The sequence below is a fragment of the Sinohyriopsis cumingii genome, chromosome 13 (assembly GCF_028554795.1).
Source record: "Sinohyriopsis cumingii isolate HCF-2022 chromosome 13, ASM2855479v2, whole genome shotgun sequence".
NCBI lineage: Eukaryota > Metazoa > Mollusca > Bivalvia > Unionida > Unionidae > Sinohyriopsis > Sinohyriopsis cumingii.
This window is the reverse complement of record NC_142973.1, coordinates 80,113,914-80,127,238: the sequence shown is the minus strand read 5'-3', so window position 1 is coordinate 80,127,238 and position 13,325 is coordinate 80,113,914. Positions and strand designations below refer to the sequence as shown.

Genomic DNA, 13,325 nt, shown 5'->3' with positions numbered 1-13,325 from the left:
TTGAGCAATCCTGTTATCTTCACCCCAAGACACTGAGCAACCCTACTGTTATCTTCCCCCTTTGACACTGAGAGTGTTTTGTGTGAGATGCAGAATGAACATGGATAAATATTGATTTCAATTCATTAGAAATTGATTTAAGAAAATGATAATGGTTTTTCTCTATCAGAAAATTAATATTTGTTTTGTTTTCCACCTTGTTATTTCTGATGACAGAATCTTTCGCTATAATTTTATATCATACACTAGCTGTGTTTTCTGTATTGTCTATAATTTGAACTGATGTGGACCAAGCTGTGGGAACACCTATACATACCTGTGGGTACATTTGTAATCATTGATGACTGGGTCATCGCAGGTACATGTCAAGTCACAGCCATCCTTCCAGCTTTCACCTCTTCTGTGCACGGAGTTGTCTCTGTACACGCAGAATTCTGAAAGAACAATGTGGCTGGATGAACAATCTACTTTTAAAAATGTACTACAGTAATTTGCAATCAACCCACAGACTATTCATATTTTGCTTTTAAATTTATTTCTCATGCCCTTTCTTTCAGCCATTACATATAACAAAGCATACAATACAATCCTTATAAACTGTTTTGTTTCCTCAGTTATGTTGGCTGAATGACGCATGCATCTGAGAACAATGCGACACTAACATGCAAAATTAATATTGGGACATGCAGTCTTACTCTCTCCTGCCCTCCTCTTTCTAAAATATCCCCTCACAACAACCAGGACATGAAAATTTACATGGAATACAATTTCCCTTTTACCAAAACATGAATATTTACAAGGAATAAAATCTCCCTTTTACCAAAACATGAATATTTACAGGGAATACAATCTCCTTTTTACCCAAACATGAATATTTACAGACCATCCTATAACCTTTCTTACCCAAACATGAATATTTACAGGCAATCATCCCTTTACCCAAACATGAATATTTACAGGCAATGCAATCTTCCCTTTACCCAAACATGAATATTTACAGGCAATACAATCTTCCATTTATGCAAACATGGATATAGTTTGTTTTGGCTTGCTTGTATGTGCCCGATTTTGCTAAAACCACCTTGATCAATTAGAAGTAGTGACCTCCAAAAGTTAGTATCTCATGAATTATGTTAAAAGATAATGAAAAGTTGTCATATAGTCAACATGGTTCCTCCACATTATCAACTATACAATGATGCACCCTCCCTTACAATGATTCACAAAATCTTTGAGACAAAACCTTAACGTAGAATCTTAATGTTCTACCAGCACTAGCCCTCTCCTCTGAGGACCACGATAACTATGTAAGGTCATGATAACTTTGTCTCAATGTCCAGTAAGAGAAGTAACACAATAAATGAATGCTCCAATTGAGACTACTGACCTCTTGTTCCAGTGATTGGATTGTTTGTTCCTCCAGGAATGTAGGGGCCTGATCCGGTTGGGCCAGTTTGATGTCCAGGGTTGATGATCACAGGGTACTGTGTGGAGACACCTGGTGGGTAATATATTCCAGTTGGACCAGTGTTCTGTCCTGGATTGATGATTATTGGGTAAAGAGTTGAAACACCTGGAGGGTTGTATACTCCAGTTGGTCCAGTATTCTGTCCTGGATTAATGATAATCGGGTACTGAGTAGAGACACCTGGAGGGTAATATATTCCAGTTGGTCCAGTGTTTTGACCTGGGTTGATGATTATAGGATAGAGAGTTGAAACACCAGGAGGGTTGTATATTCCGGTAGGGCCAGTATTCTGTCCTGGGTTGATTATGAAGGGTGTGGGTCCAGGGGTGGGTATAGCATAAATGTCACATCTGGCACGCTTGCAGCATTTGTCATTTGGATCCTCCTCATAAATACAGCCCTTTGGTGGCATGTAGTAATAATTAGGGCACCTGCACAAAACAATAGCAGTTCAAATTAGAGTCCATGTATTACATGCACTCCATAAAAAATTCAAGAAAGTAGACAAAAATGTTTCAGTCTATATGATTTATGCTTCGTCATGTAACCTTTTATTTTGTCTACTTCTTCTTTAAGACTTTAAAGCAAAATGCCATAAAACTCAAATTTGTAATTTACTGTTCAAATAAACCTCTTTTCAGGTAAATACTTAAAAACAAAAATACATGGATTGTAATTAAACTATGAAGGTTTTATACTATTAGTCTGTTTCAAAATTGCCTTTCAACCTATTCATATTGGTATTTAGATTATTGCCTTTTATCCAATCATGATGCAGACTGATTATTGCCTTTCAGCCTATTCATATTGGTATTTTGATTATTGCCTTTTGGCAGATTCATATTGGTATTCTGATTATTGCATTTTTATCTATTCATACTGGTATTCTGATTATTGCCTTTCAACCTATTCATATTGGTATTTTGATTTATACTGCCTTTTTAATTACTCATATTGGCATTTTGATTTTTGCCTTTTTGCCTGTTCATACTGGAATTTGGTTATTGCCTTTCAACCTATTCATATTGGTATTTTGCTTATTGCCTTTTGGCCTATTCATATTGGTATTATGATTATTGCCTTTTGGCCTATTCATATTGGTATTTTGATTATTGCCTTTCAACCTATTCATATTGGTATTTTGCTTATTGCCTTTTGGCCTATTCATATTGGTATTTTGCTTATTGCCTTTTGGCCTATTCATATTGGTATTTTGCTTATTGCCTTTTGGCCTATTCATATTGGTATTTTGATTATTGCCTTTTGGCCTATTCATATTGGTATTTTGATTACTGCCTTTTGGCCTATTCATATTGGTATTTTGATTATTGCCTTTCAACCTATTCATATTGGTATTTTGCTTATTGCCTTTTGGCCTATTCATATTGGTATTTTGATTATTGCCTTTTGGCCTATTCATATTGGTATTTTGATTACTGCCTTTTGGCCTATTCATATTGGTATTTTGATTATTGCCTTTCAACCTATTCATATTGGTATTTTGCTTATTGCCTTTTGGCCTATTCATATTGGTATTTTGCTTATTGCCTTTTGGCCTATTCATATTGGTATTTTGCTTATTGCCTTTTGGCCTATTCATATTGGTATTTTGATTACTGCCTTTTGGCCTATTCATATTGGCATTTTGATTACTGCCTTTTGGCCTATTCATATTGGTATTTTGATTACTGCCTTTTGGCCTATTCATATTGGCATTTTGATTACTGCCTTTTGGCCTATTCATATTGGTATTTTGATTACTGCCTTTTGGCCTATTCATATTGGCATTTTGCTTATTGCCTTTTACCTCATCATATTGGTAGATTAATTATTTCCCATTCTACTTGAATATCGGGGAAAATATTTTACTGCATTTATTATGATTTCTCACCTTTCAGTACACCTGTACTGTCCTCTTGTACCATCAACACAATCACACTTGTAGGTACATCCATCATCCCATTTGTCTCCAGTGTTGTACATCTGACCCTTGTAGACACACACAGCTGTACATATAGATGGAAATGAGGTTTAAATAAGTCAATGCACAGATTTTGATATTTTGATATGGACTTATAAACTCAGTGTAAATTATTTCACACAGACAAATATGTGGAGAGACAGAGAGAATTTATGTTCAGTAATGGGTATAGATGTAAGGTTTAGATAACTAATCAAGTCAATTACCACATAACATAATCCTAAAACAGTACATTATAATCAATAGAGTTTGTTAACATTACATTGTACAATGAAGGAGTCTTTAAAAAAGCTTCCAGTTTTCTAATGAATCTTCATGTATTGCATTGTTTTGAATTACATGAAGAAGCATTGTTTAAGCCAAGAAAGAAACAAGTTTGTTACTCGCAAAAAGCATTGTTTTCAGCTGTTATAGATTCTGTAGAAAGAAATGTTTTGAAAGTATGTCATCTTCTTACTAGGACTGATATTAACATTTTGAGAGAATTGTTGACCATTAAGTCAGTGAAGTTCTGTGACCAAGCATAGCAGACATTTCTCAACTGCTAAACCTACCAGTTTATCATTTATGCCTGACAAAATCATCCAATTTTGATAAGTGTTGCTTTCAGGGTATGCCTCTGACTTTCTGAAGCCCTAATAGTCATAAATCTATTCATCCAAATTCAGAGGGTGCTGAACAAATCCACAATACAACCCAGCTATTTTAAATTGCAGATTATAACTATATCTTAAATAGTAATGACAAGATGTGATGTAATAATGTTCATTAAACTCTGTGCCTGTGGGTGGCGTTTTCCCTGAAGGTGGCACTACCAAAACCAGCTCAAAATGGCCAATTGTTCACTGTAAGCTTCAAAATATGCTAAACTGCAGATGGTTCACAGGCATCCAAATGTGTACTTGAATCAGACTGAGGCATGAAACTGTTCTTCAACTGTATTATGGTAGAAGGTCAAAAAGCTCAGAATCAGAGTCATTAATGTATGTATACACACAAACATATATCTGCTGTGTTCACTTAGAATTTTGCAAAACTTGCCTTCATTTGTACAGAATATTGTAAAGAAATTCAACCAGCTAGGTATTTACATATTTTTAAGTTTGTAATAACTGATCTCCCGTACAGAAATTTCTTATGGATTCCATATGGAATACTTATGGAATCCGTATGGAATAGATATGGACTGAAAAACTTATGGAATCAGACAATTTATTCCATATCAATTCCATAAGTACTTCACAGCAAGTGAAAATTCCATATGGAATAAAGTTGCAACTTTAATCCATAAGCACTTTTTTCCATATGGAAAGCAGGCTCATGTATTATAGCATCATGGAAAATACTCTTTGAAGAATTAATAACCTAAACTATCTGATTAAAATATAAATATTGGTGGGAGTTTGTGTACCTGTATATGTCAATGTAGCTGATGTGGAAGGATGAATATATACTCATAAATTTTAAGAAACACATGTATGTCAGTTTTCTTTAATTTATTTCCACAGATGTTTAAAAACAAAGACATGACCAAAAAAGTAGGGAAAATGTAAACATGATCAGAAATTTAATATTAAAATAAAAGCATAGATGAATCTTTGGTGCAAGGTGGATTTTGGGCTTGATCTAATGTTTATTCTGAAAAGTAATTTTTTTGGCTTCCTATTAAAATATGCTCTACAAAAATCATGCCCTAGTGAAAATGTGACTTAAATTTCAGCAAAATCAATGAACATTTCTTGACATTCACTCAAATGTCCATTTTCACTAAAATCATGGTATTTTAGGAGATTTTACCAAAATTTAAGAAAATATCAGTGAAATTTTGTGATTGAAATTTCACTGATTCTGCCAACATTTCTAAAAATATTAGTGGGAATTTTTTATTGAAATTTCACTGAGAGTTTGTCAAAAATTCTAAAAATATAGTGATATTTTGTGATTGCAATATCACTGAAATTTTAGTTAAAAAAAATATAAATAAGATATAATAAAATTTATTTTTGTTTCTTGTACAATTTGAAATATTCATCATTGATTCCCAATAATGTCTAAGAGTCATTCGGCAGTTTAATACAAATCTGAAGCAGATTTTTTTATGGTTTAGACAGAAAGTACTTAAGTATGCCTGGAAATTTTTGTACGGGATAAACTATTACCAAATTCCATATGAACTATTTATAAATTCCATATGGAACATTTACAAATTCCATATGGTATATCTGCCAACTCCATATGGACTATTCACAAATTCCATATGGAGTATTGCCAAATTCCATATGGATTATTCACAAATTCCATATGGATTATTGCCACATTCCATATGGAATTTTAATTTTATTGCATATGGACAACCTACAGATCTCATGGACTAATTAGCATATTCCATGAGATTTTCCATACGGAGTACGTACGGAGTCCATAACATTTCCATATGGATACTCTGAAATCCATAAGAGTACTTTAACTATAGAATAGAAATGTCCATATGGATATTTCTGTAAAAGTACGTATGGATTCCATATCCATTCCATGTGGAAAATTTCGTACGGGCTATTGTTTGAACCATGGACTGGAAGGCTTCTATTACCCTTCTACCAATGTATGAAAAACTCTGATCACCACAGTAACTTACATCTGGATCCAGTCATTGGTGAGCGACCACCATCAGGCTGAGGTGCAGTACCAGTGATGGTGCCAGGAATGTAGGTGGGTACCACATAAAGAGGCTGGTGTGTGCTGGTTGGCATTTGGCCAGTGAACCCAGGTGGGTAAGTGACCCCTGGTTGTTGGCCTGTCCCACTTGGTCCAGTGCCGGACGATGGGTTAATCATGAAGCTGTTGCAATCAGGTACCAAGCAGCAAGAATCGTGGGGATCGGTCCTCAGTATACAGTTAGCTGGCAGGTTACTGTAGCTGCGACATCTGAAGAAAGACATCCATTGTTAGTAGTTCTATTACTATCAACACGGCAACTGTACAGGAATACTAGCAATTAGATGTCTGCATATGTAGTAATGATAGGAAAAATTAAACAGATAGGTTATTAAAACTAAACAAATGTACAAGTCAAAGAATTTTTAAAGAGTAAAATTCTAATGATGAAAGCAAGAATGTGGTGAATCAGTGGATAGTGTTCCAGATTCATGATATGCACATTTCAAGCTCAAATCTTCCATTTGTATCTGTCCAAGACACTTGGTCATTAGTTACTGTCACTAGTATAGTGTGCTTAATATACAGGACTTACTTTTGAGTCCCTGTATATGTCACTGAGCAATACACATGACTTACTTTTGAGTCCCTGTGTATGTCACTGAGCAATATACAGGACTTACTTTTGAGTCACTGTATATGTCACTGAGCAATACACAGGACTTACTTTTGAGTCACTGTATATGTCACTGAGCAATACACAGGACTTACTTTTGAGTCACCATACTAAGCATACCTGTCAGTACAAGTGTAGTAGTTATTTTGGACATCCTCACATCGGCACTGCTTGTTACAGCCATCATTCCAAGACTGTCCTTGCTTGTAGAAAGCACCATTATACACACAGTAACCTGAAATGCGAGAGAAAAATGGATTGTTAGATATCTTGCTTGTTCCATAAGGATAAATGACTTTATTATTAATTCAATGATTTCATAAACATCTCCCCCTTGCTATATATTACATGTATCTTATTTCATACAGACTCTCCCCCTTGCTATATATTATGTGTATCTAGACTCTCCCCCTTGCTATATATTACATGTATCTAGACTCTCCCCCTTGCTATATATTATATGTATCTAGACTCTTCCCCTTGCTAAATATTACATGTATCTAGACTCTCCCCCCCTGCTATATATTACATGTATCTTATTTCATACAGACTCTCCCCCTTGCTATATATTACATGTATCTAGACTCTCCCCCTTGCTATATATTACATGTATCTTATTTCATTCAGTTCAATGACCAACTCTGACATCAACAAAGCTTTCCAAGGCTGGTGTTTCTTTCAGGTTTTTTAACATCTCCAACTCATCAATCAACATGTGATGAAGATTATCAGAAATTATATAGTGTCTAATGTATATTCATGTAAGTAATATCTACCTGCAGGAGTAGGTGATGGGTTAATCTGTGGTCCAGGTGAGGGTGTAGGTTGTCCTGGTAATGGCGATGGATACATATTTGGTGAAGGTGTTGGGTAGCCAGTTGGGAATGGTGTTGGGTTGACAAAGTCACAGTATGGTTTCTGGCAGCAGCGGTCATTTGGATCTGGCATCAAGATGCACTGCTGTGGAAGGTTCGGATATTGGGTACACCTGTATGGAAAATGAATTATGAAAAGCATGAGATAATTTGAAACAATTAGGCAAAATACATGAGATAATTGTACTAAGCCTAGTTTTGATCAAATTGTTACAAATTATCTTGTATTTTAATAGCATCATATTCACAAATTCAAAAATAACAATGAGCAATGGAAAATAAAAGATCTTTAATGTTTTTAATTCTTTGTTTCTTAGTGCTGCTAATATTGTAAATGACTCAGACGGAACATTTTTATGAAGTATTGGTAAACAGGCAACAGAAAAAACCCTTACCTCTCAAGACATTTGTACTGGCCAGTCATATCATCGATGCATTCACACTGGTACTGGCAACCATCATCCCATTTCTGTCCATTGTAGTATACCATTCCCTTGTAGTAACAGCCTAAAACATGTAAAACAAGAAATGTGTATATGTACAGAAATTTACACAAAACATCATCCACTGTTGTGGTGGATCCTCATTCAAGTGCAGCATCATATGAAATATTTTCACACCACTCAATCCATGTCAATGGAGTTTCAATTATAAGTAAAGCCATGACTGACAGATAGATAGAAAACTGAATGGATAGATTAATGGATGGACAGACAAAAGAATGAATAGATAGATGATGGACAGACAAAAGAATGGATAGATGGATGAATGTACACACAGACACAACTCATCACAAGGAATATACCCACAAAAGTGCAAACATAATAAGGAATTAACTTTGTGAAATCTGATGGGTTATCTTCATGAATAAGAAATAAGTTGAATGAATTAAATGAAAATTTGAAAATAAAATAAACTGAAAATGATGGTATTTATGCCCATGTTGTAAGGGTGTGTGTTCTATGTAGCTGGTCTATGGGTTTTAAGTACTACCTTACACTATGACTTAATATATGTCAAAATAAAACTGTAACATTTATCTTTTAAACTGACCTGATGGATTCTAATTCTGAATAATATTCGATAAATACTGAATTAAGTAATGAACTTCCATGAATGTATACTTGAATGTATCCATGAATCTATCATTGAATGTATCCTTGAAAAATTCTCACTTCCCTGAAAGTTACTGTTGGAAAGAGAAGTTTTTAATAAAGGACACTAGACTAACCTGTCTTGGGTACTGGTTTAGGTGTCGACTGGTGAGGTCCAGGTGTTGGGGATACTCCTGGCTGTGGATTAGGATAAGGAGGTGAGCTTGTAGGGACAGGAGCAAGTCCTGTGATGACACCTGGTTTAGGAGTGCTTGGGTTGGGGAGATATCCAGGGGTTGGTACAGGGCCAGTAGGCACTAAAGGACAGTCTGGCACTCGGCAGCATGTTGGGTCCTTCGGGTCTGGTACAGAGGTGCATTGAGGTGGAATATCAAAACGAGCACATCTGTTGGAGAAGGACACAAAAGATTGCAATTAATGTGTGATCCTTAGAGGATGTAATGTCAGGGATTAATTGTGCATTATTCTGGCTAAATGGTTGATTAACCCTGTTCATTAGTAATATACTAATAGTATTTGGCAGTGAGTGTAGGGAATATTTGGCATTCTGTGTGATTGAATGAAAACTTGACCACAGCCAAATATGTAAGCTTGAGAGCACCAGGAAATACTCTGAATAATGTTGAACTATAAATGGTACAAAACTAAATCTCTTTCTTGTAATGGTCATGTCAGATTATGAATTTTCAAATAAAAAACAGTACACACACTGTTTCAAATAAGTAATATAAAATTTGCACTATTTTACTGACCTTTCCTGGCATCTGTGGTAGTTCATGGCAGCATTCTCACACTTGCAGACAGCATTACAGCCATCATACCAGACCTGATCCTGCCTGTAGTATTGGCCATTAAACTCGCATACATCTGCAGTGAAATTAGAATGACTATACTAAAGAACATTAGACAACATGGCAGACACATATATAACCTATTTACACATTTGTCATAGAGATATTTTCCATGGCCCCTATACTTGTAGCACAAGGCTCATCGAAATGGGTGACAACTCAGAACATTATCACATTTAATAATAATCTTTATTTCACAAGGAAATAACCCATCTATCATGTGATCTTCAATTTTTGTAACAAGTTATGTTCTAATTTGTTTGCCACTTACACTCAATCAAGCACTAACAGATTTAATAGAACCAATGTTGGTCAACAGGTACATATATGAACAATATACAAAACACAGGTATACAAATTTCAGCATGTCAGAAGTCAGTATAAATATACATCAAATAAAACATGCACATCTTATTTCTGGACACAATGATAACATTTTCTATTAATAGGCCAGATAGTCATGAAAGAATTTTTTTTAAATGAACCATGGGAATTTGAATTACATATTGTCAGAGGTAAGGAATTCCAAAAGGTATGTGCTGATACAGTGAAAGAGCTTTTGAAAAGGTTGGTTTTGACCACAGAATCTGGAGTTATATAACAGATAATTGGAAAAGTAACAAATATTGACAAACTGATTTAAAAATCAAATCTAAATCACTATGCTTTCCTTATGTTAGCTATGTTCCCTGGAAACCTGTGGTGCATCTGTCAATTGTATGTCTGTATGAATGATATACTATACAAGGATGGTACACACTATCTCAGTAATGACCAAATACTGGAAGAGGTTGATTGCCATACCTCTTGGTCTGGGTGCTGGTGTGTTGACATTTGGTCCAGGTGTGGGGATCATTCCTGGGTTCACTGGAGGCTGTAAGGTGCTGCCAAAGTGCGGTACTGGATTGCTAACTCCTGGCTGAGGAGCCACGGTGGGGAAGCCATGAGGCCCTGGAGTTGGTGAGGCATACGGGTTTATCTGGGGATTGGGACCAGGGGTTGGAATGAGGCTTGGGCAGTAAGGCTTTGTGCAGCATGCATCATTAGGATCAGATACCATGGTGCATGATGGTGGCAGATATGGGTGCTGAGGACATCTGCAATGAGAAGCAATAAAATGTATCATGCTGTCAGGTATGGAAATTTTCCAAGTTTAAATTCGTAAGAAATTTGAAGATGAAAATCTACCTATGCCTATAAGTGCTGTCTAAGATATAATTATATCTATATATATGGTATAGGAGAAGTAAATTTGGCATACAAATTTCTGCAGTTAACTTAATACCAGCCATGTGACTTCAAATCTTTACTTTCACTTAATGGTAAATTTTCATTCTGAGTTGGAAAACAATATCTGGAGCACCTTTGCCTGAGGGGTGAAATGCATAATGGAATAATCCTAGCAGGAATGTCATACATAATGGAATAATCCAAGCAGGAATGTCATACATAATGAAATAATCCAAGCAGGAGTGTCATGCATAATGACCAGGGAATATCACGTCCAAGCTCTGGGGCAGCATCTCATAAATTTTGTCCAAAAGACGTTATAGTTGGCTTATCATTGGACCATGCTTTGTTTGCAAGAAGACTTTTATTAAGTGGAACATAAGTTTTTCATTAAGCAAGGGTTTATCACTGAAGAAATAGGGACATTAAATCTGGTTTTGAAACTAAATCCAAATGCATGATGACACATGAGACCACTAGAAACTCCTATTGCAAGATAAGAAATGAGATCATTAGAAAATTCTATTGTAAGAGACATAGGACTAATAGAAATTCTATTGTAAGATGAGACATGAGAACCTGCCTTTGACATAGTTACAAGAACAATAAATAAAAGGGAAGTACGCTAAACAAACCATTGAGCTTACTCTAGAGTGCAGTTGGATACACTGACAGACTTGCATATAGATCAACTGACAGACTTGCATATGCATGCCAGATGGTTGCTATGTCAAGCTTTCACCATGGTTGACTTAACAAAAACAAGCACATTAATGGCTGTGGTATGGTACCAACCATTTAAATGGGAGGAGAGAGAAGAGTTCTTTCTTTAGGCTGCAATATTTTTTCCATTTATTTTTATTAAGGAATTATCATCTGATAAGATGGGGAAGTTAAACGTGGCAAGGAAAAGTATTTCTTTTTAACAATGGAAATATTTGAGGGTAAGAACCTAATGGAAGTGGATTCACACCCCCCCTTTTCCCCCTGAGCAGTAATGGGTCAATCAGTAAAATTACCTTTCTGTACATCTGTAGTTACCAGTCATTCCATCTACACATTCACACTGGTATGTGCAGCCATCTTCCCACTTGTCTCCTGTCTTGTACATCTGGCCATGGTACATACACACATCTGCAGCAAACAATAAGTTAGCAGAGTTAGAGGGTTTATAGTTTGTAATTTGTGTGTGTGTGATTTGGATTTTTAATGTAGCTTGAACAATTTTTCAGTCATATCGCTACAATGTCTGCAGTGTCACAGTTTATAGTGATGTCTAGCACTGGGGCATCATTCCGCAGACATGTAGCATGATGTTCCACCCAGTCACATTATCCTGACACCAGGCAGACCAGTCCTAAAACTAATCTCTTAATGCTGAGTGCCAAGCGGGGCAGTTGTTAGTACCATTTTTTATAAGTCTTTGGTATGACTTGACCAGGTATCAAACCCATGACCTCTTTCATCCGAGGCAGACGCTCTAACCACTAGACCACTAGAGCGGTGTTTGTGATTTGTACTTCATGTAATGATATACCATCAAATACTTACTGTCCTATATACTTGCTCATAAGTCCAGTCCAATGGCAAACAATAATTACCCTGATCTTCCATTGCATAATGCACTGGCAGAACAGAATCTATATTTTTTATTCTTCAGATTACTCCTTACAAACTGCACCGACCCAGATCTGCTGGCACACTGCAAATGCAGATATGGGTCTATGCAGTTTGCAGTGGAATCCACTTAGAAACAAGTATATACAGTAATTATAAGCAAGTATACACATTATTATAAGCAAGTATATACAGTAATTATAAGCAAGTATATACAGTAATTATAAGCATGTCTATACAGTAATTAAATCTTACTGACAGAAATACAACAGAAACTTGCATATGCAGTATTTTAGGATGAACTGCAAGAATGTGTTATACAACTTTTAAAATTAAAAAGATTTTAACTATTCATATCTTTGCAAAATAATTTTACAATAACAATAACTGCTGTGAGCTGAGGTAGTCTTATTTCATGTTTTTAATGTGTGTGTGTGTATGTGTGTGTGTGTGTGTGTGTGTGTGTGTGTGTGTGTGTGTCCTGATGAAAAATCAAAAGATATTTTTTTCTTGATGGACTCTATGTGTAGGTGTTTACCTCTCTTGCCACTAATGGAAGGTGGGTTGAGTGGATTAGGCATATTGGAGCCAGTGATAACACCAGGAATGTTTGGCACTGTAGTGATGTTGGGGTTGTTGACAGGGTGTGTTGGCACACACTGAGGAATCTGGCAACACTGGTCACTTGGATCTGTTACCAGGTAACAAGAGGATGGCAGTGGTGGGTAGGTTCGGCATCTGGATAAAACAATGTAGGAATGACAGTGAAAAGAATACATTTTTTTCATGGTAATGACATGACATTCAGACCTATTTGACCTAGCTTGTAAAGATAACTCATGTCATTTGCCAGGAAA

General features: G+C 35.8%; 1 protein-coding gene across 2 annotated transcripts in view; it reads right to left on the bottom strand.

Annotated features, from left to right (window-relative positions):
• The window catches only part of LOC149785887 (uncharacterized), an 87,578-nt gene that overhangs the window by 18,081 nt on the left and 56,172 nt on the right, over positions 1-13,325 (bottom strand). For both annotated transcript variants that reach the window (XM_089979877.1, XM_089979878.1), the window contains exons 51-62: positions 13,007-13,206; positions 11,871-11,985; positions 10,426-10,718; positions 9,523-9,637; positions 8,887-9,155; positions 8,051-8,162; positions 7,557-7,768; positions 6,901-7,015; positions 6,085-6,374; positions 3,360-3,474; positions 1,388-1,899; positions 317-434 (exon numbers count right to left, since the gene is read on the bottom strand). In XM_089979877.1, the coding sequence (XP_089836003.1) occupies positions 317-434; positions 1,388-1,899; positions 3,360-3,474; positions 6,085-6,374; positions 6,901-7,015; positions 7,557-7,768; positions 8,051-8,162; positions 8,887-9,155; positions 9,523-9,637; positions 10,426-10,718; positions 11,871-11,985; positions 13,007-13,206 (2,466 nt within the window). The remainder of the gene's footprint in view (positions 1-316; positions 435-1,387; positions 1,900-3,359; positions 3,475-6,084; positions 6,375-6,900; positions 7,016-7,556; positions 7,769-8,050; positions 8,163-8,886; positions 9,156-9,522; positions 9,638-10,425; positions 10,719-11,870; positions 11,986-13,006; positions 13,207-13,325) is intronic.